At 41.3% G+C, this 20,840-nt stretch overlaps 1 protein-coding gene across 7 annotated transcripts in view; it reads right to left on the bottom strand.

Annotated features, from left to right (window-relative positions):
* The window catches only part of tmem94 (transmembrane protein 94), a 166,996-nt gene that overhangs the window by 118,098 nt on the left and 28,058 nt on the right, over positions 1-20,840 (bottom strand). For 6 of the 7 annotated variants that reach the window (XM_063030944.1, XM_063030943.1, XM_063030948.1 and 3 more), the window contains exons 2-6: positions 10,013-10,129; positions 8,952-9,079; positions 4,912-5,048; positions 3,440-3,642; positions 2,263-2,414 (exon numbers count right to left, since the gene is read on the bottom strand). In XM_063030944.1, the coding sequence (XP_062887014.1) occupies positions 2,263-2,414; positions 3,440-3,642; positions 4,912-5,048; positions 8,952-9,079; positions 10,013-10,129 (737 nt within the window). The remainder of the gene's footprint in view (positions 1-2,262; positions 2,415-3,439; positions 3,643-4,911; positions 5,049-8,951; positions 9,080-10,012; positions 10,130-20,840) is intronic. The other variant, XM_063030946.1, reaches the window with a different exon arrangement.

Here is a 20,840-nt window from a genome sequence, read left to right as displayed (position 1 = left end):
AAAGTCCCCAGCTGTATTGAGCAAAGCCTCCGGATACCTGATCTCAGGTTCACTGATGTTGGCATACGGTACATTCAGAGCACACTCCACGTCCGCCTGGGGGGGAATGTAGACCGCTGTCAGTATGACCGAAGTGAATTCCCGTGGCAGATAGTAGGGACGTCACTTCACCAACAGGGGTTCCAGGTCCGGGCCGCAGGAGCCTGTCAGTGCCACTGTGTCTGAGCACCACGCAGTGTTGATCAGTAGGCGGGCACCACCTCCCCTCGTCTTGCCTGAAGGCGCCGTGCGGTCAATCCGATAGATCGAAAATCTCTCCGGTCGGATGGCATAGTCAGGGGTGGCAGGGGAGAGCCAGGTCTCGGTGAAACAGAATACAGCAGTTCTGCATCTCCCTGCAGTAGGTAAGTCTCCCTTTAAGATCATCCACCTTGTTCTCTATGGCTTGCACATTAGCTAGTAGGATGGTGGGCATAGGGACCCTGAAGCCCCTCAGCTTCAATCTGACCAGCAGCCCAGCTCTTTTCCCACGCTTCCTCTGTAAACAGTGCATCTTTCCAGGTTTCCATCGATGCAGTGTGTTGTTGGCAGCTCTTTGAGGTTGGTGGACGGGTCCCGCAGCGATCGATTGGCGGGTCACGTCATCGGGCACTCCGGGTCAGGCCGAGTGACGGGGAAGGCTCTGCTGTCACTTCCAGCTGCAGGGGACTCGGGCTGTCGATTGGATTGGGCCCCAAAGCCGACACTTAATCCCGGAGAGCTGAAACAAGTCCGTGAGCTGAGTCACCCGAGGCCTCCGCTCCAGCTAAGCCTCGGGCTCAATTTCCGCGGTCAGCGGCGGAAACCTCACTTCCGGCAGCTGTGGATGGCCACCAACGGGTCTTCATGGTGGTCACTCCGGGGAAGCGTTTGGGGCACCTTGAGGTCTCCAACATCATTTCTGTGTGGTCGTCTGCTCCGGAGAGGTGTTGGTCGGAATGGGCTGCGTCTCCAAGCACTCCGACATGGTAGCAGGCCGTGGGTCTCCAGGAATGTGGTGGGTCTCGGACCAGGCCTCGCTGGTCGGGTCCAGGTGCAGTCCAGAGTTGAAGAAGCAATTCTGGCACGGTGATCTCTAGGTGGGTCAGTAGCTTCGCCAGGGTGTTGTTGATCTTGCTAGATGTAGCAGATTGGAGCAACACTCACAACATTCAGGAGGAACTCAGCAGGCCAGGTAGCATCCGTGGAAAAGATCAGTCGACGTTTCGGGCCGGAACCCTTCGTCGGGACTGTAGGGGGAAGGGGCAGAGGCCCTATAAAGAAGGTGGGGGGAGGGTGGGAAAGAGAAGGCTGGTAGGTTCCAGGTGAAGAACCAGTAAGGGGAAAGATAAAGGGGTGGGGGAAGGGAGGCAGGGAAGTGATAGGCAGGAAAGGTGAAGAAAAAACAGGGGAAAACACAATGGGTAGTAGAAGGAGGCGGAACCAAGAGGGAGGAGGTAGGCAGCTGGAGGAGGGGGCACAGTGACACAGGGATAGGGGAAGGGAGGGGGAAGGAATTACCGGAAGTTGGAGAATTCTATGTTCATAAACCGGAAGTTGAAGAATTCTATGTTCATATCGGAAGTTGCAGATTGGAGGTTTAGAAGGGTTTCTCGGGTATAGCATAGTGTAGAGGGCAGTTTGCTCAGGATAGCACGCGCAGAGTCGCCAGATACCGGCACCATCTTGAAACGGTTACACCACTTCCACAATAACACAAATGCTCCAAATGAAAGTGATTTGGGTTTAATAAATTACGATATTTGTGCCTCACTTTAATTATCCCTAAAACCCACTCCGTTGTGAAGGTCACACAATGAACAATAACTACCAATTCTCCAGTGTCAAGTTTATTAATAAGCATTGTTGTAATTAATTTACTACCTTTACATGCTGTACTAAAAAAAAACACTGCACCCCTGGTTAACTATAAATTCTCCAATACAACACAATAATTAAAAGGATAAAAATAGCTACTTAGCATAAGCATTGCTTATATAATCAACTCCTTACTTATCCAAGGTACAAGGTTTTGCATTGTCTACTGCAGCTGCATGTAATCAGATTTCTTACTTTATGTCCTGCAGTCAACTTTATACAATAATATGTCAGAGAAAAAGTTAGATATCAAATATCAAGTATAAATAGTGATTGTAAAGCTTAGTGTATTCCACAAAGTCACTCTACGCTGACAGATGAAATTGAAGTACTTTCACTTGCACACAAGTAACTAACTTCTCATACCTAACATTTTCAAGAACTGGGGTCCTCACTACTCTGAAGAGCCTATGCTGTTGAGGAACTTCGGGCCCTTTCTTTCCTTTTCCTCGGGGTGTTGGTGGGGGAGAGAATGGCGGAAACAAATCACCAGGCTCCAGTACTATGTGCTTGTCATCCTGCTCCAAGAAAAAACAGCAATAGACACAAGGAAGTAAGATAAATTATACACATTGATAGCCTTTATCACTAATGATGATAAAATACAGTCATATTAAGCAATCTATTTCTTGATCTTCAGAGAACAAAATTCACTTCTGTCACGTTGACACGTTATGCAATATTCACTGCCTTTCATCAGGGTGTTGTTCGGAGTTTCTGATGACAATGTTTATCTGATCATGCTTTTAATTTGTTTCATTCAAGATTGAAAGTAATCATTACCATTTACTTCCAGAAAATCCCACAATCACACAGCTCAATCAACCCACATATTTCAATTTCTGCAACTGCATTCCTTCATTTATAACATTCTATTGAATTTACATTGCATCTTTTCCATTTTATATGCAGTCAAAATTAGTTTAGTCAAAGCCACTAAAATGATAAATAATTTCTTGTTCTTATACTTTGAACTTTAGATGTAAAAGTATTTAACTTCAATGTCCTTGTATTCTGAAATGGAAACATTTCTGTGCCTGAACACCTGGGCAAAGTCTTCTCTCAAAATGTTATATTAAATTTACTTCCTTTCATAATCTTGATGTCAAAAGTGACTGCATGTTTTAACACAAGTATCAGCTATCAGTAGGTTCCACAAGCCTATCCATGCCCCATTGCAGTTTTTTTAAAAGAACAAACCTAAATACTTTACCCTGCAAAGCTGCTTCATCATTTAGTCAAATAAATGGTCTACCCACAATTTTTCCTATCTTTACTAAAATACCAATCAATCACTACCTTAAGATTCTGCTTCCAAAGGCTTAAACCCCCCAAAGAACTACACCGCAATTAAACAAATATGCCTTATTTTTTAAAGACTGGCTCATTCTAGATTATATCTTCTTTTCTCCCCACTCTCACCAACCCCTCACTGTCTCCTCTTTAAAAGAGAGACAACACACTTATCACCACCCAGTACATCAGACAAATTTTCAAAAGACTGATGCACATAAATAAATAGAAGGAAAATAGCTAAGTTTACCTTAATACCTCTCAAAGAAGCAAAGGACTCTTGACCTGGTCTGAGTGCAATGATATCACCTTCCACTAATAAACAGACAGGAAGATTAACTAGACGCCCATCTCTATAGGCCCAGTGGAGTGACCAGGACGGAGCAGAAGGCATAAAGAGGTCTGGGTATGATGTATTCTCCCATTTCAAATCCTCATTACCCACAAGAGTTTCTGCAAACATTAAACAAGACATAAATTAGCAATTAAAACTAACATTTACTTCACACAAATAAAAAATAGGAGTTTTAAACATTATTTAATGCCAATCCATGTTTAATCAGGCATTCATAAAAGCTATCTGTTTTGAACATTCTCAATGTATTATGTACAAAAATACAATTTCAAAATAGTTTGAACAATACAGAGGGTGCAAGTTACAAAAATAGCATGTTTTTAGAGATAGTCATCCTACAGTTTAAAAGAATGCATTTAAGGGAACAAGTGACTGCAAGGCAGGTAAGGAAGGCAAGCAGGTAATCAAGGTGCACTGCACTTCAAAATTCAAAACTCAGTATTGTTAAATAGGAGAGCAAATTTAACTTTGGATAGTCTAGCAAGGGTCCAAAGAGAATGGACAGGTAATTCTATGATCCTGGCACCAGCAAGACAACACACATGCCTGGATTCAAGGACGTCACAATTGATGGAAGGAGGTTTAATACCATTGACCCACTATGGTATGAACAATGTGGATAAGAGGAATAGGGTCCTGATTGAACAGCAAGGATGCCCAAAGTTGTATTCTCTGGAATACTTCAAGTGTTGTATACCATTGAGTAGAAGAATATGATTATAGTACAAATGAATGGGTGACAAGAGGGGTGCAGAAGGAAGGGCTTCAGATTTCAGAATCACTGTTTCTAGAGAAGGCAGGAACTATAGAGTTTCTTCTAAATGGATCCATCATCATTGGGCAGAGATTCTCTGGTGGTGCTTTGGGGGAGGCTACAAAGGATTTGGTAGAAGACAGGGGCACAGTGAATATGCAACTGGAGGGATTGTAGAATCAGTTATAAGAAAATTAAGTCTGTCCAATAGGCAGAGTAGATATAGATGTGATTAGGCAGAGAAGAATGAAAGATAAATAGGCATCATTTTTAATGTAAGGAGTCTTAAGGCTTGTTGACAAGCGCACAGGAATGTTATTTTTGCTAATACAGAGAATAGATTAAAGCAGGGCAGGATTGGCAACTCAACTCAAACTTCAGGAAAACCAGGAATGAATATAAAGTGATGACTGCACTGCATTAACAGTTCAGGAGTCCATTACTGCAATACTGAGGGTGCTTATCCCAGATAGCTCTTCAAATGACAGCACTTGGGTAGAGCTGAGAGTCAAAAAAGGAATGGTCACTTTGCTGGTGTTGCACTGCAGTGTCCCACTCTTATTTTCTTGTTCAGAATGGTTATCAGATCCAATAAATGTTTGTGTTTATTCACCATTTAGCTTCTTGATGATTTCTTGTAGTCTGGCAACGACCTCTCCCTTTTTCAGTCGCCCCTGTCTTCCAATCACATACAGGTTGAGGAATACCAGAAGGAACAGAACTCCTGCATTCAGTACTGCACTGCCCTGGCTATCAGAAAGTACAATTATCTGCCTTTAGTCAAAGTTAGACAACATCAAGAGCATTCAGTAACCTTAAGCAAGCACTGCGATCCCAATCAGTGATCTGCTTAAGGTCAATATTGTGAACCCTTACTTTAATCTTTTCCAACATTTAAAAAAATCTCTGCATCAATAATGCTGCAGGCTATCAATGAAGGCTCACAGACAAAGAATTGGGAGTTAGAAAGATGTCATACTAAGGTAACTGTGGTAAGAGCATAGTAGTAACCCCATTCCCCCCCCAACTTGCACCTTACTGAGTGCACACACAGACATTTAGCGCACTGGCTCAAGAATTCCTGTAAAGACAGACAATGCTAAACCACAGAAGAGGTGAAATATTTAATCTGAGACAGTTGCCGACCTAGGAAACCTGGGACACCTTTCTACATGATAAGACATTGGAGCAGAATTAACCCATTCAGCCCATCGAGAATGCTCTGCACATATTCCTAAGCAATACTTTGTAAATGTCAAATCTCAAAAGGAGCAAAATGTAGAGGATGAGTGGCATAATTCTTGATCAGCTACTGGATCATTTTATGACTAGTCTACATATAAAGATTAGCAACCAAACTTTACATAAACAGGATATAATTAGAAATTGAGATAAGGGAAATGGCAAACATCTTTTTCTTAGTTTTCTAAGATGAATGCAGCATTAACTTTTAACCATTAAGGGAGGGAGCAGTTACCCTATTAGGAGTATCCTATAGGCCCCCTGGTAGCAGCAGAGATACCGAGGAGCAGATTGGGAGGCAGATTTTGGAAGGGTGCAAAAATAACAGGGTTATTATCATGGGTGACTTTGACTTCCCTAATATTGATTGGCACCTGATTAGTTCCAAGGGTTTGGACGGGGCAGAGTTTGTTAAGTGTGTCCAGGATGGATTCCTGTCACAGTATGTTGATAGGCCAACTCGGGGGAATGCCATACTAGACCTAGTATTAGGTAACGAACCGGGTCAGGTCACAGATCTCTCAGTGGGTGAGCATCTGGGGGACAGTGACCACCGCTCCCTAGCCTTCAGCATTATCATGGAAAACGACAGAATCAGAGATGACAGGAAAATCTTTAATTGGGGAAGAGCAAATAATGAGGCTACAAGGCTAGAACTGCGGATGAGAATTGATATTATGTTTTTGCAGGGAAATGTACTATGGACATGTGGTTGATGTTTAGGGATCTCTTGCAGGATGTTAGGGATAAATTTGTCCTGGTGAGGAAGATAAAGAATGGTAGGGCGAAGGAACCATGGGTGACAAGTGAGGTGGAAACTCCAGTCAGGTGGAAGAAGGCAGCACACATGAGGTTTAGGAAGCAAGGATCAGATGGGTCTATTGAGGAATATAGGGAAGCAAAGGAGTTTAAGAAGGGGCTGAGAAGAGCAAGAAGGGGGCATGAGAAGGCCTTGGCGAGTAGGGTAAAGGAAAACCCCAAGGCATTCTTCAATTATGTGAAGAACAAAAGGATGACAGGAGTGAAGGTAGGACTGATTAGAGATAAAAGTGGGAAGATGTGCCTGAAGGCTATGGAAGTGAGCGAGGTCCTCAATGAATACTTCTTTTCGGTATTCACCAATGAGAGGGAACTTGATGACAGCAAGGACAATATGAGTGAGGCTGATGTTCTGGAGCATGTTGCTATCAAGGGAGAGGAGGTGTTGAAGTTGTTAAAATACATTAGGATGGATAAGTCCCCGGGGCCTGACGGTATATTCCCCAGGCTGCTCCACGAGGCAAGGGAAGAGATTGCTGAGCCTCTGGCTAGGATCTTTATGTCCTCATTGTCTATGGGAATGGTACCGGAGGATTGGAGGGAGGCGAATGTTGTCCCCTTGTTCAAAAAAGGTAGTAGGGATAGTCCGGGTAATTATAGACCAGTGAGCCTTACGTCTGTGGTGGGAAAGCCATTGGAAAAGATTCTCAGAGATAGGATCTACAGGCATTTAGAGAATCATGGTCTGATCAGAGACAGTCAGCATGGCTTTGTGAAGGGCAGATCGTGTCTAACAAGCCTGATAAAGTTCTTTGAGGTGGTGACCAGGCATACAGATGAGGGTAGTGCACTGGATGTGACCTATATGGATTTTAGTAAGGCATTTGACAAGATTCCACATGGTAGGCTGATTCAGGAAGTCAGAGGCATGGGATCCAGGGAAGTTTGGCCAGGTGGATTCAGAATTGGCTTGCCTGCAGAAGGCAGAGGGTTGTAGTGGAGGGAGTACATTCAGACTGGAGGGTTGTGACTAGTGGTGTCCCACAAGGATCTGTTCTGGGACCTCTACTTTTCGTGATCTTTATTAACGACCTGGATGTGGGGGTAGAAGGGTGGGTTGACAAGTTTGCAGACGACACAAAGGTTGGTGGTGTTGTAGATAGTGTGCAGGATTGTTGAAGATTGCAGAGAGACATTGATAGGTTGCAGAAGTGGGCTGAAAAGTGGCAGATGGTGTTCAACCCAGAGAAGTGTGAGGTGGTACACTTTGGAAGGACAAACTCCAAGGCAGAGTACAATGTAAATGGCAGGATACTTGGTAGTGTGGAGGAGCAGAGGGATCTGGGTGTACATGTCGACAGATCCCTGAAAGTTGCCTCACAAGTAGATTGGGTAGTTAAGAAAGCTTATGGGGTATTAGCTTTCATAAGTCGAGGGATAGAGTTTGAGAGTCGCGAGGTAATGATGCCGCTCTATAAAACCCTGGTTAGGCCACACTTGGAGTACTGTGTCCAGTTCTGATCGCTTCATTATCGGAAGGATGTGGAAGCATTAGAAAGGGTACAGAGGAGATTTACCAGGATGCCGCCTGGTTTAGAGAGTATGTATTATGATCAGAGATTAAGGGAGCTAGGGCTTTACTCTTTGGAGAGGAGTATGAGAGGAGACATGATAGAGGTATACAAGATATGAAGAGGAATAGATAGAGTGGATAGCCAGCGCCTCTTCCCCAGGGCACCACTGCTCAATACAAAGGGACATGGCTTTAAGGTAAGGGGTGGAAAGTTCAAGGGGGATATTAGAGGAAGGTTTTTTACTCAGAGAGTGGTTGGTGCATGGAATGCACTGCCTGAGTCAGTGGTGGAGGCAGATACACCAGTGAAATTTAAGAGACTACTAGACAGGTATTTGGAGGAATTTAAGGTGGGGGGGTTATATGGGAGACAGGTTTTGAGGGGCGGCACAACAATGTGGGCTGAAGGGCCCGTACTGTGCTGTACTATTCTATTACAGAATCAGCTAAAAGTAAAACCTGAATGGCAAAAACACAAAATGGACATGCTTACCTTATGCTACAATAACTTGCATTCATTCCTACCACCTTGCTTAAGAATGAAGCTATTTATGAAATAGTTAAAACAGTGAGAAAAATGCAAAGTAAATCTGGCAGTATAATCCCGAAGGAACTTGATCTGACCTTTATGCTGACAGTGAAACTGGGAAACAATTCCCTTTCAAGATCAACATTTCTCATCTTAAGCAGTATACAACTGCCAGCATTACAGTCTCTACAAGTAGCTGTTGTACACAATAGAACACTATATTCCTATCTGCAAGTCTACCAAACAGCTGAAACAGATAACCAAATTTAAGAAGCATCTTACATGTGACAACAGATGTGTGCAAGGCATGTTTATCTCTAACCTTTGATGTTTAGATGCATTATTCTTAGGAGTTTATGATGTTAGCTGGCAGTGTTTTGTCATTTTCTTTGGGTTATTCATAAGCTTATTGGTAATTAGTCATCATCAGGACCAACTAGGTAGCGATGCTCCTAATTGGCTTAATACTTGCTCCACTGCATCTTGTTTCTGCACCAAAAATGATCACTAGTCTTATGACAAACACTAGATTCAATGAGATTCTGCTTACCTTCCAATTGGCTGGCTGCCATAGCAACAAAGCAGCAAGACTGCTGCTAGCACCATGAGAGCTGCCCCTGGCCAGTGGAAGCTGGAGGTTCGGTTGTTTGGGTTGAGGAAGCCCTTAAGCCACACTTCCTACAATTAGATGGAGTGGAGGTCACATTTCCATAGAAATTACACACAGTTTAAGTATTTAATAAAATGTATGTAAAATGCCCACACCAACTATGTAACTCAAGTTCTTACATGAATCCGAAGTCAAAATAAACTCTGCAGTTCAAGACTGTGAGAATGCTAACACAGAATCAGCAGTCATACCAAAACAAAGGGAAGACAGATTATAAACTGACTCAGTTATAAGTAGTAATATATATACTGCTATCAGATTATTTTGATTGAGGAAGTATCATCTGCAAGAGTGGTTTGTGTCATCTACTAACGGAGGCTAGAGCCACAGCTTCCAGTGAAAGGCACCATCTCCCAGCTGAAACCTGAAAATCTCCTTGTCCATTCCAGTCTTAACTGCAGCAGGACATGATAAATTCAACATGCAACAAACTCCTAATGATGTGTGAAGGTGTTTAGGTATCCACTGAAGGTACAGAATTAAGGAAATAAAATTACCTATGGTTTGAATGGTGGAATGGCTGAAAAGACACAAAACATCAAGACTGTGGAGGATTGAAATGCCTTGGCATGATGGCCGTTTCTGAACGAAGCAGTGATGAAGATAGAACATGAGTTAATTATCTTCATAAATCTTACAGCCATATCTCTAAATTCAGAAGTAATTCATTTGAGATGGAACAGGAGATTAAATACAACCCAGTTTGACATCAAAGTAGGAAAATTGCTAGAATTTATTGGTAGGATTAGGCAAAGTCAGTATGGATTTATGGTAAGAAAACCATGCTTGACAAACTCGTTAGTTCTCTTTGCAGGTGCAACATGTAGGATATGGGGAACTAGTGAATTTGGCAGATTTGAACATGTGAGAATGGCAACTGCAGCCAGGACAGACATAGCATTGTTGTGGACCTTGGCATTAGAGCTATCATTACTCCTGACCTTCCAAGAATTCTTTTTACTCTGCTGCTTCTGGTGATCTTCTAGGATTGCAGTGAGCTGATTACGTAGCATCATCAGAGCTTGTCTAGTGGAAAGGCCCAAATTTGCCATCTCATCCTGTAAAATAATAATAGAAGGATTTAACTATGTCCCTATTCTTCCTATCAAAAAGGTAGTTAAATCATCATACCACAAAAATACTCCTAAATGGACTGAGTCTATCCTGGCAACATAGGTATCAACAGTATTTCAATTAATTAAGATTGAGAATGTAACTTAACCTATGTTCATGTCAACTGCGTAGATTTGCTTTCCCAGTGCAACCGCAAATAGCAATAATATACTGGGTTTATATATTGTTGGTTAAGGTTTTGACATTTATAAATGTAATTATAAATACCATCTTGTTATAGTAGGAATTTTAAATTATTCGCCGATGTTTATTGTTTCCTGGGGCCTGGTTCCACAATGATTCCAAACAGAAATGCCTCTGTGCATTGCTGAAAGAATTAGCAAGGAGGACAGAGGCTTCTGAGGGTTTGGAAATGTCGTGGAAGCCATCAGAAGTGGTACACAGCAGGATGCTACTACAAATGTACTGCAATCCCAATACTTAAGAACAAAGAGCTTACTTTCCTAGCCAGTCCAACATCAGACAAGGCAATGCACTAAGAGAGGAACATTGACTTATAGGGAACTTGCACCCAACATAGATTTAATTCCAGTTCATCAGTGAGTGGCACTGAGGTAACTGTCGTTCATGGGCACAATTCCCAGATAGCTTTATTGCAATTGATGTCTCGGACAAATGGATGCAAGTAAGTGATGCATGGTGAGTTATCGTTTCTTTTTCCCCCAGCATACTACATGACATGACCCCTGTTCACAAGGTTTTCAGCAGGTCGACCAGATCAGTTTTGCACAGAACAGCGGATGTTTTAAGTTCTGCTTAACTACAGCATGTTTGAACCTGCACAATTGCTATCTGAGAAGCCTTCCCATTTTGGCTTTACTTTCACTGTATGACTTCCGGTAAGATGGCAGTACATTCAGATGTAGCAGCCTCTCAGGAACCAACCAAAGGCGTTTTTGTCTTTATTTTAAACAACTGCAAGACAATGCTGGACGTTAAGAACATCAAGTCTGGCAGGTCTACCCCATCAGTGAGCTGCTCATTGGCAGAAGAGCAGGACTTGGTGTGAACTGCGTTACAGCCTACTACAGAAAGATGTCACAGTCACTGTACAATGTGCAGACTGACAGCAAGTAATTATCTTGGATGTTTCGTTTATGATTGCAAGACCTTGTTGGGCATTGATAATGTAAAATGATGCAAGCTTGTTTCCCCTGTTTATTGGTGAGACAGACGGTGGGGGAGTTGTCTGGCCTTGGTTGTAGACTTGAGACTAAGTCTTAAGCCGTGGGCTTGCTTACTTCAGCAGTCCAGGGGAGGGTAGCACATGGGCTGGCCCTCCTGTTTCACCGGATGGGATGTCCAGTATCAGATCAGAATCTCAAAATAACAGTTGGCCATCTGGGCTGAAATAAGGAATTTTTTCATACAAACGATAGCAAATCTTACTGGAAACAAGAGAAAATCTCATTTGTTTTTCTCCAGTCTCCTGAAGGGTCTCAGCCCAAAACGTTGACTTTACTCTTTTCCATAGATGCTACCTGGCCTGCTGAGTTCCTCCAGCATTTTGTGTGTGGAAAATCTTATTGGAATTACTCAAGAGAGCTGTGGAAGCTCAGCGGCTAATTTCAAAGCCGAATTTCATAGGTTTTTATACATCAAGGGAATCAAGGAAAACAGCACCAAGGCAAAAGAACCACCATCTTACTGGAAGGCAGAGACACTGAACCGGCTAGTTATGTTCTTACAAAATGGATTTTTGGTACAAGTGGAGAATGGATTTGACAACAGGTTTCCTTTGCTCTGGGTAACTGAGAAGAGAACTATGCACAAAAGTGAATGTACTTGGGATTTAAGAGGGGTGGCAAGTGGGGCAATTTGCCAAAAAAAATGGCCATAACAATCATTGGAACCCTTAGTGAGGTAGGTCAGTTACCTTTGACAAGTGTGCATGCATTTGGAGCATCAAATTACAGTGAGGAACAAGCCAGCAGCACATCAAGGCAGTGTCCTGAGCAGTTTATGAAGGCGAAAGCACTTAAAGCAGGAGCAGAGGCTAATAGCTTTTATCCTATAATATTAGAAAAAATTTGGTGCAACCTGAAAATGTAGCACCAGCCTAATGTATAAACAGTGGTTTCTACAGTTGCAAGAAAAAGTTTGTGAACCCTCTGCAATTACCTGGTCTTCTGCATTAATTACTTAATAATGTGTTCTGATCTTCATCTAAGTGACAATAGACAACTAATAACACAAATAATTGTACTACTTCTCGTAAATACTGAGTACATCATCTAAACAAACACAGTCTAGCTTCAATAAAGTATGTGAACCTCTTGGGGTAATGCCTTCTATTAAAGCTCTTTGGAGTCAGGTGTTCCAATCAATGAGCTGAGATCAGAGGTGTGGGTTGTAGAGATGCCCTGTCCTTAAAGGGGGAGGGAGGGGAGGAAACGTCGACTCAGACCATGAGAGGCCTGCGTCGGGCATTGTCATGCCTTACAAGGCACAGATTGGAAGTCTATGTGGGGCGCCACTCCTCCCACAGACTACAGCAATGTGTGATTAAGTGCCTTGCTCAAGGGTACAAACACACTGCCACAGCTGAGGCTCGAACTAGCAACCTTGAGGTAACTAGACGAACGATTTAACCACTTAGCCATGTGCCCAACACTTGCCCCACATGTCCTTAAAAAAGTCACACAAAGTCAGGTTACTGACAGAGCCTGCACTTCTCAAGAAAGATCTGTTTATGTGCACCATGCTTAGAATAAAACAACTTCCAGAGGACCTTGGAAGAGGAACTGCAGAGATGCATTAGGCTGGAAAAGGCTACAAAAGCATTTCTAAAGGTCTGTTTATTCATCAGTTCACAGTTAAGAGAAATTATCTACAAATGGAGGAAATTCAGTACTCTTGCCATTCTAAGAGCGAACATCCTGCAAAGATTACACTAAGAGCACAACATTCAATGCTGAAGGAGGTGACAAAGAACTTAAGTGTAACATCAAAAGACCTGCAGAAATCTTCAGAACTTGCTAATCTTTCTGTTCATGTGTCCACTATAAGAAAAACACTGAACAAAAATGTTGTTCTTGAAAAAGGAAACAAAGGAAACCACTGCTCTCCAAAAACAAAAACCATTGTTGCATGTCTCAAGTTTGCAAAAGACCACCTGCAATGCTTCTGGGACAACATTCTGTGGACAGATGAGACAAAACTTTTTGGCAGAAGTTCACACTGCTATGTTTGGAGGAAAAAGGGCACTACGTACCAACACCAAAACCTCATCCCAACTGTAAAGCACGGTGGAAGGAGCATCATGGTTTAGAGCTGCTTTGCCACCTCAGGGCCTGGACAGCTTGAGGGAACAATGAATACAAATTGTATCAAGATATGTTACAAGAGTATGTTAGATAAGCGGTCCGTCACCTGAAGCTTAATGGAAGTTGTATGATTCAAGATCATCCGAAACACAAGAGTAAATCAACAACAGAATGGTTTAAAAAGAAGAAAATTTGTGTTTTGGAATGGCCAAGTCAGAGTCCAGATGTTAACCTAACTGGGATGCTGTGGCATGACCTGAAGAAGGCTGTTACAGCAGGGTAACCCAGAAATATTGATGAAATGAAACAGTGTTAGATGGAGGAACGGTCTAAAATTCCTCCTCGCCATTGTGCAAGTCTGATCAGCAGCTACAGGAAATGCTTGATGGAGGTGATTGCTGCCAAAGGAAGTTCTACCAGTTATTAAATACAAGGGTTCACATACTTTTTCCAGCCTGGACTGTGAATTATTGAACAATGTGTTCAATAAAGACATTAAAAGTACAATGGTTTGTGTGTTATTATTTAGGCAGATTGCGATTGTCCATTATTGTGACTTAGATAAAGATCAGACCACACTTTTTGAGTAATTAATGCAGAGAACCAGGTTCACAAACCTAGTCTTGCAACTGTACATCTATCGATTGTTTATTCATTTCCATAGATGCTGCCTGACCTGTTGAGCTCCCCTGGCATTTTGTTTGTGTTGCTTTGGATTTCCAGCATCTGCAGAATTTCTCATATTTATGATTTTGGATGTTTGTAGTTTGCAAACTAAAATGACAGTTACCTAGGAATTGTGTTGCAGCTACTATTTAATGAAGAAGCCTGTTACTTGTGGAACCACATGAGCAAAGACCTGGTTATTCAAGGCTTTCTGAATTTGTTGGGTATCTCTCATTTGACTCACAGTTCCAGTGCTATAGTTACAATGTGATAAAAGCATTTTTATACTTTTCATACTTAAGCGAAATGCCCTTCACTGCCATGACATGCTTCCTCAGGTCACAAAGTGCAGGAACAAATCTCACTGCACCAAAGTAAACAGTACACTGGCAGTCACTGACAATCATTTTAGATTTAATGAAATTCCATCATTTCCCACCCAATGTTTTTCTTGTTTAAAATTTTTCTTCTGTATATAACTCCCCACTTTGAAAATGAGAAATCAAAACATTTTCCGCTAACATGGAGAACTGAAACTAACAGAAGCTAGAAATGGTGGTCTTAGAACTATAACACAAGGAGACTGGTTAACGTCCTCTACCCTTCTAAATATAATGCTGCATACGCTCATCCATGCTTCAATATCTCAGTCCATCAAAGGCTACATGAAAAAAGCCTTTGAAAAATGCATTACATTTGTTAATTGCTACCATAAGGGAGGAGGTACTGAAGACTCACACAGTGGATTCAGGAACAGCTTCTTCTCCACTGTCAGATTTATTCCTTTTTTATTGAACTAATTACTTCATAATTTAAAGAGATCCTGTATCTTTGCACCATACTGCTGTTGCTGACAGCACATTTCATGTCATATACAGCAAGTGAAAATCAACCTGATTTTATTCTAACTGCTATCAAAACACACTCCATATGGTGACAAGGAGGCATAAAGAAAGGAGATAGTTTGACTGGTTGAGTGGTGTCACAATAGAAATCTTGCACTCAACACCGGCAAGGGCAAGGAACTGATCGTGGACTTGAGGAAGAGGGAGTTCGGAGATCACACACCAGTTCTTATTGAAGGGTGGCAAGGGTGAGCACCTTCAAGTTCCAAAGCATCAGCACCTCAGAGATCTATTCAATCATGAAGAAAACATTCCTTCATTACGAGTTTGAAGAGATTTGGTACGTCACCAAAGACATAGCTTGATAATGTGACATTTGCAAAGGTTAACTTAAAGATTTTACTCAAATCATTCATGGACCAATTCTTCTTCAAACCTCACCCTTTCTGAAGTGGCTATTCCTTGTGCCTGCCCACAATAATGTTTGTCTAGCCGCTGCACATGGCAAACCTACTCCACTGGTTTGCAATTGACTTCCACAGACTTAAGCATGAATCATTAGGTGTTTTTCAGAAGCTGTGGCATGAGAGTTACAAACTATTGCAATTATTTAATCAACCAGAGATTGCATTATCTTTTTATTCAGTGTGCAGAAAGTTCAAGTGGGCACTCAAAAGTGCAGTCAGGAATTATTTTTTTCAAAAAAGGCAAAACCCCTGCTCCAAACTTCAAAAGTATGCCCATGGGAAGCAAATATTTTAGTGATAATATTTGGCAAAGTAATAAAGTAATAGTTGAACCATCAGATTCTAAAAGTAAGAGGCTATGAGAACACAGCTTATAATTCTCCAACAATCCATTTGCCTGGCTCCCAAATGGACAGACTCATGTCTGCCCCTACCAAGCCACACTTGCTATACAAAACAACATGTACTCGTCCTATTCACCTACATTTCGACAGGAGTACTTTGATATACTTCTAAACCAAGCAATGTAGAACCCTGCAATAGAAACACAGGCAATCCAGTTGTATACCAATTTCTCATTTTAATACACTTATCTTTTAATGGAAGGAAATCCAGGGAAAAAAATTCTAGTGTATTCTTCATTATTTACAGGACAATGAGAGAGAGGCTACCTAATCTCGTCACAGTTCATTCTCTGTAGTTCACAGGGATAGAGGAAACAGCACAAATTCTTTCCATCTCCTGAGTTCTGCAGGCTCTTCCTATTTTCAAAATTCAATTGGATAATGAGTGTATTTTACACCAGTCACTGATAGACTCTGCAGTTACACTATGAATAACCATAGCAATGTAACAGAATGTGTAAGAGCTACTATGACAAGATTAGGTAATAAAAGATAAAATAGTAAAGTGAATGCACTGATTTTTTTTTGTGCACATCATACTCCGGGCTCCCCTCCCCCATTCTCTTTCTCCCCAGGCTTCCTGTCCCATGATCCCCTCCCTTCTCCAGTCTGGTATTCCTTTTGCCAATCAACTTTCCAGCTCTTAAATCCACCCCTCCCCTCCTGTCTTCTCCTATCATTTTGGATCTCCCCCTCCCCCTCCTACTTTCAAATCTCTTACTATCTTTTCTTTCAGTTAGTCCTGACGAAGGGTCCCAGCCCGAAACATCAACTGTACCTCTTTCTATAGATGCTGCCTGGCCTGCTGCATTCCATCAGCATTTTTTGTGTGTATACTATTTAGTGTCTTTTGTATAATAAACTGGGGTCAATAGAGATGGGGACATTTTCCCAACAGTCACACTGTGCTGCCTCAAGTCAGTTATTTTATTTGTCATTTAGCACCCTTTGCTGGTATAGTTTTGTATAGCAGTCATTTAGGTCATGTGATCTGTGTCTCTAGTTGATGACATCATCTGTAGGCGTCGAGACAGTCTCCATGTAGAGTTGAGAGAGTGTTTGTGCCCTTTCATTAGACATCATCCTGACGTTCAGGTCTTTGAAAGCGTCGTCGTTTTACCTTATCGCCAGTTGCTATATTAAAGTCAGTCAACTTGGAACGTCTTTTGTCAGTGTGGTAATTGGGGATGGAGTTTATCTGCCTGTCAATTCATGCAAGGCGTGTGAAGAGGACAGGACACATACCAATCTGAATCAGTTTGAACTTTAATTTAAAAAATTCACAATCAGTAATTTCAAAAATGCCCATTTCCTTCCATCTTAGTTGCTTTTCCTGGAATAACAATAATGACATGCAGTGGATTCTGGTTAAATGGATTCTGGTTAAATCACAGCAGCCATTTAGAAACATAGAAAACCAACAACACAATTTATTTGGGATAACTCTTAAAGAACAAAAACTAATCGAGAAAATAACTGGGATTCCCCTTGTTTATTTGGGACACTATGCCACTTAATTAGGCCAGGAGTCTTGCTAAACAGTTTCTAACTTGCGTCAGTCGCATGCACATATGAGGCTATTAGACACTACCCTGTACTTTAGAGCAATCAGTTTTTAAAATAATGCTGCATGTGGAACCGTGTTCAAAGAGCAGTGATTTTTGTCACTGATAGCTGACGAGAAATAAGCAGAAATTCAACGTGGAACTGCTTTGCAGTTTCAAGCACTCAGACTTAGAGAAGCCAGAAGCAGCCAGAAGAAAAAAAGATGAAATAATTTCACTACTTCAAAAAGTTAGAAATTATGAAGAATTTGAAGGTTTCAACAACTATGTTGAATGCTACAATGAAAATGAAGATTTGGAGAATGCAATCGTCTAAAGCATTGCAGATGAAGGCAGTCCACTACCTGTATGGAATGTCTGCACTGATTTTGTTCATTTATAGTCAGTCAAAAGAACATGGCGGATGAATTCTTTCTTTGACAACTATTAGGAACTAACACAGTTTTATAGACCTGTAGAGATATTGGTAGTGTTCTACTTTGTTCTGTATTTTATGTCATGTGTGATGCCAAGAAGAGGTACCGGATGGATGATGCTAATGAGAGAGATAAGAAAGACAATGGAGAAACATTCAAAATGTTAATAAGAGAGAAGAGAGGGATTAACCGGAAAGAAACACAATTCAGATATTGACAGACCGGTCGCTTTGAACCTGAACTGTTTGAAGTTTGATGGACAGGTGACACCCCAGCAGGGGGATAAAAGGAGCAGGTTTGCTAAGGCACGAGACACACCACGAGACCCTGGGAAGAGCAGTGTGCCCCCACAAGTTGGTGGGAGTTTGGAGGACTGGTTCGCGAGGACCAACCAGAGGCTCACAGGGTGTAAAGGTACAATCGGTGGGAACCTGCGGTGTGTGCCCGCCCTTGCCTGGGTGCCGGGTTCACCGCGGAAGAACGATCGTATCCGGAATGGAAGAGTCACAGTCGGTGACCACAGCGGGATAGAAGACATCAAAAGGTCTGCCTGAAACCAAACTGCATCTCTCTCTCTCCCCCCACCTCCTAATGGTACGACAACAGCGATTACTGCGAACTGCTCTAAACTGAACTCTGCTTCACTGAAGACTGATCATTTTACCCCTAGACTGTGATAGAGCTTGGCTGATTCCTATTACCCTAGTTCTGTGTATATGTGTGTAATATCATTGCTAACCTGTTACATTTATATCCTTACGATTTGTGTACTGTATTACTTATTTCTTTAATAAAACTTTATTAGTTCTTAGTAATCCAGACTCCCAACGAGCGTTCCATTTCTGCTGGTTTGGCAACCCAGTTATGGGGTACGTAATGTTTATTTAAATACACAATTTGTTACTCAGTTAAACAGCAGAAATTTTTTTTTTAAAAAAAAAGGACCTTTTAACTATTTCCATGAAACTTCAGCTAACTGGGGCAGCCACTTAATTGGGCCAACATGTACTTGTCCCATTATGTCCCAATTAACTGGAATCTACTGTATTTGAAGTGAGACATGGATGAATGACGACTATGGATATAAACGTGATTTTGTGTAACCACTTAAATGTGGATAATTACGAATCTTTACTTCCAGTTTGCTTCAATAAGTTAAAAAGTGACACAGCCCAGTTAACCCATAAAATTGTTACTGGGTTTCAGACTTCAAGTACTTTATTTTTCACATCACTAGTTTTTATAATCTAAAATCGACAATGCAGATACTGATACAGATACAGATACTAAGAGAACTGGAATCTGCTGCAAGCATTTGGTATTTGCTATTATTAGTAAAAATGAACATTCAAATTGGACTACACAGGGACTAAAGGGAATATTTCCTGGAATATCATGTAAAATAATCATATGTCTACAACAATATCCCTTGCTACAAGCCAGTAGTGATTAATGATTATGAAAAGCAAACAACATCTTCACTGTTAATTTTCAGGTGTAGTGTGCATCTAACAGCTTAAAATAGGAATGCAAAGCATTTTCCAAATTAACTCTGATTGCAAAGAAAGCACACAGGATTTTATCGTAACTATTAATTTCCCTCACTTTTATTTCTCCATATAGGAACATACAGTACTAACCAACAGCACAAATTACATAACTTAGAGACAAAAAAAAACATTTCCAGTCACATACTGTAAACTCCACATCCTTTTTGAGCTTTGAAAAATCATGTCAAGAGGCAAGACACACTTTTACATAACACCAAGACGCCATTTTTTGCTAAATAAAATCTAAATCAAGACTCACTTGCATCCTGGTCCATCTCTGGAACTTTGCTGTAGCTATATTTAGAATTCCAAAAATTCCTCAGGTACAATTTATACATCACATGATCAAGAACAAGCAGGTTGTGGGGTGGGTGGGGGGAGAGAGACAGAGAGAGAAATCTGGGATTTTAAATGCAGCATCAGTAGGCAAAAACATCTCAAAAACATGCTTCTGGTCATGTCCTTGATGGACTCCTCTACTATAGGGGTGCCCAACCTTTTCTATGCCATGGATCAATACCATTAAGCAAGGACCCCAGGTTGGGAACCCCTGCTCTACCAACTAGCTGGGATAATGAAACCATTGATAAATTTTGTACGTGCAGGTCTTTGGCAAAGATCTAGCTCACATCTAAGGGTATGGCACTTTAACCCTTTTGGACTCATTTTAAACAATGTAAGTAATCCCAATCAACATGCACAAGTCAATTCTAATGTAGGGGTTGGAGACAGGTGAAGAAAAGATAACTCATAGATCCAAATAAAGGGAGCTCAGGTTGTTTTCCTCTCTAATGTTAAATATCAGATATTGGCAATAAAATCTCTCATCCAAGTCAGATAATTATAGCTCAAGCACTAATTCAGAGCACAAGCAATGCATCGTACTGTTATAGTGAGCATGGGGTGGGGGGTGTCAAAGGGTGATATAATTCTCACAAAACAAGTTAACTATTGCAGTGGATGTTACTGATCCCTCAATGCTATTCATAACCTAAAAGCATTATAAACCGATAATGCAGTTATTTGTGGGATCCTGCTGTACAACAACTACTATATTGGGAATGTTTAATTTATCAGAGTGGCATATAAATACACTTTTACAGAAACAAGCAAATCATTAATATTTAAATAATTAATAATCCAAAAATTAATTAAGACAACCAATGCACATGGAGAATCAAAACCAAATGGAATTTTTCAGTGTGGGTAAACAGATGACAGATTCATTTCCAAAACCTTTTTAATAGATTACAGACCAATAAAAAGGCCATAATGGCATCTATAAGAACTGTCATTAGTTGTCCATGTGCACATAACTCAAAATATATCAGCCGATATATTTTCTTACCAATCACACCATAACTGAGCACCAGCATACTTCACCAGAGAAATAACTAATATAAATGCTTTGCTACAGTTCTGTGCCACACAACTATGTCACTGACCACAGCCAGCC

This window comes from Mobula hypostoma, chromosome 22, assembly GCF_963921235.1.
Source record: "Mobula hypostoma chromosome 22, sMobHyp1.1, whole genome shotgun sequence".
NCBI lineage: Eukaryota > Metazoa > Chordata > Chondrichthyes > Myliobatiformes > Myliobatidae > Mobula > Mobula hypostoma.
The sequence above is the reverse complement of the archived record's forward strand: the minus strand, read 5'-3'. Positions and strand labels throughout refer to the sequence as shown.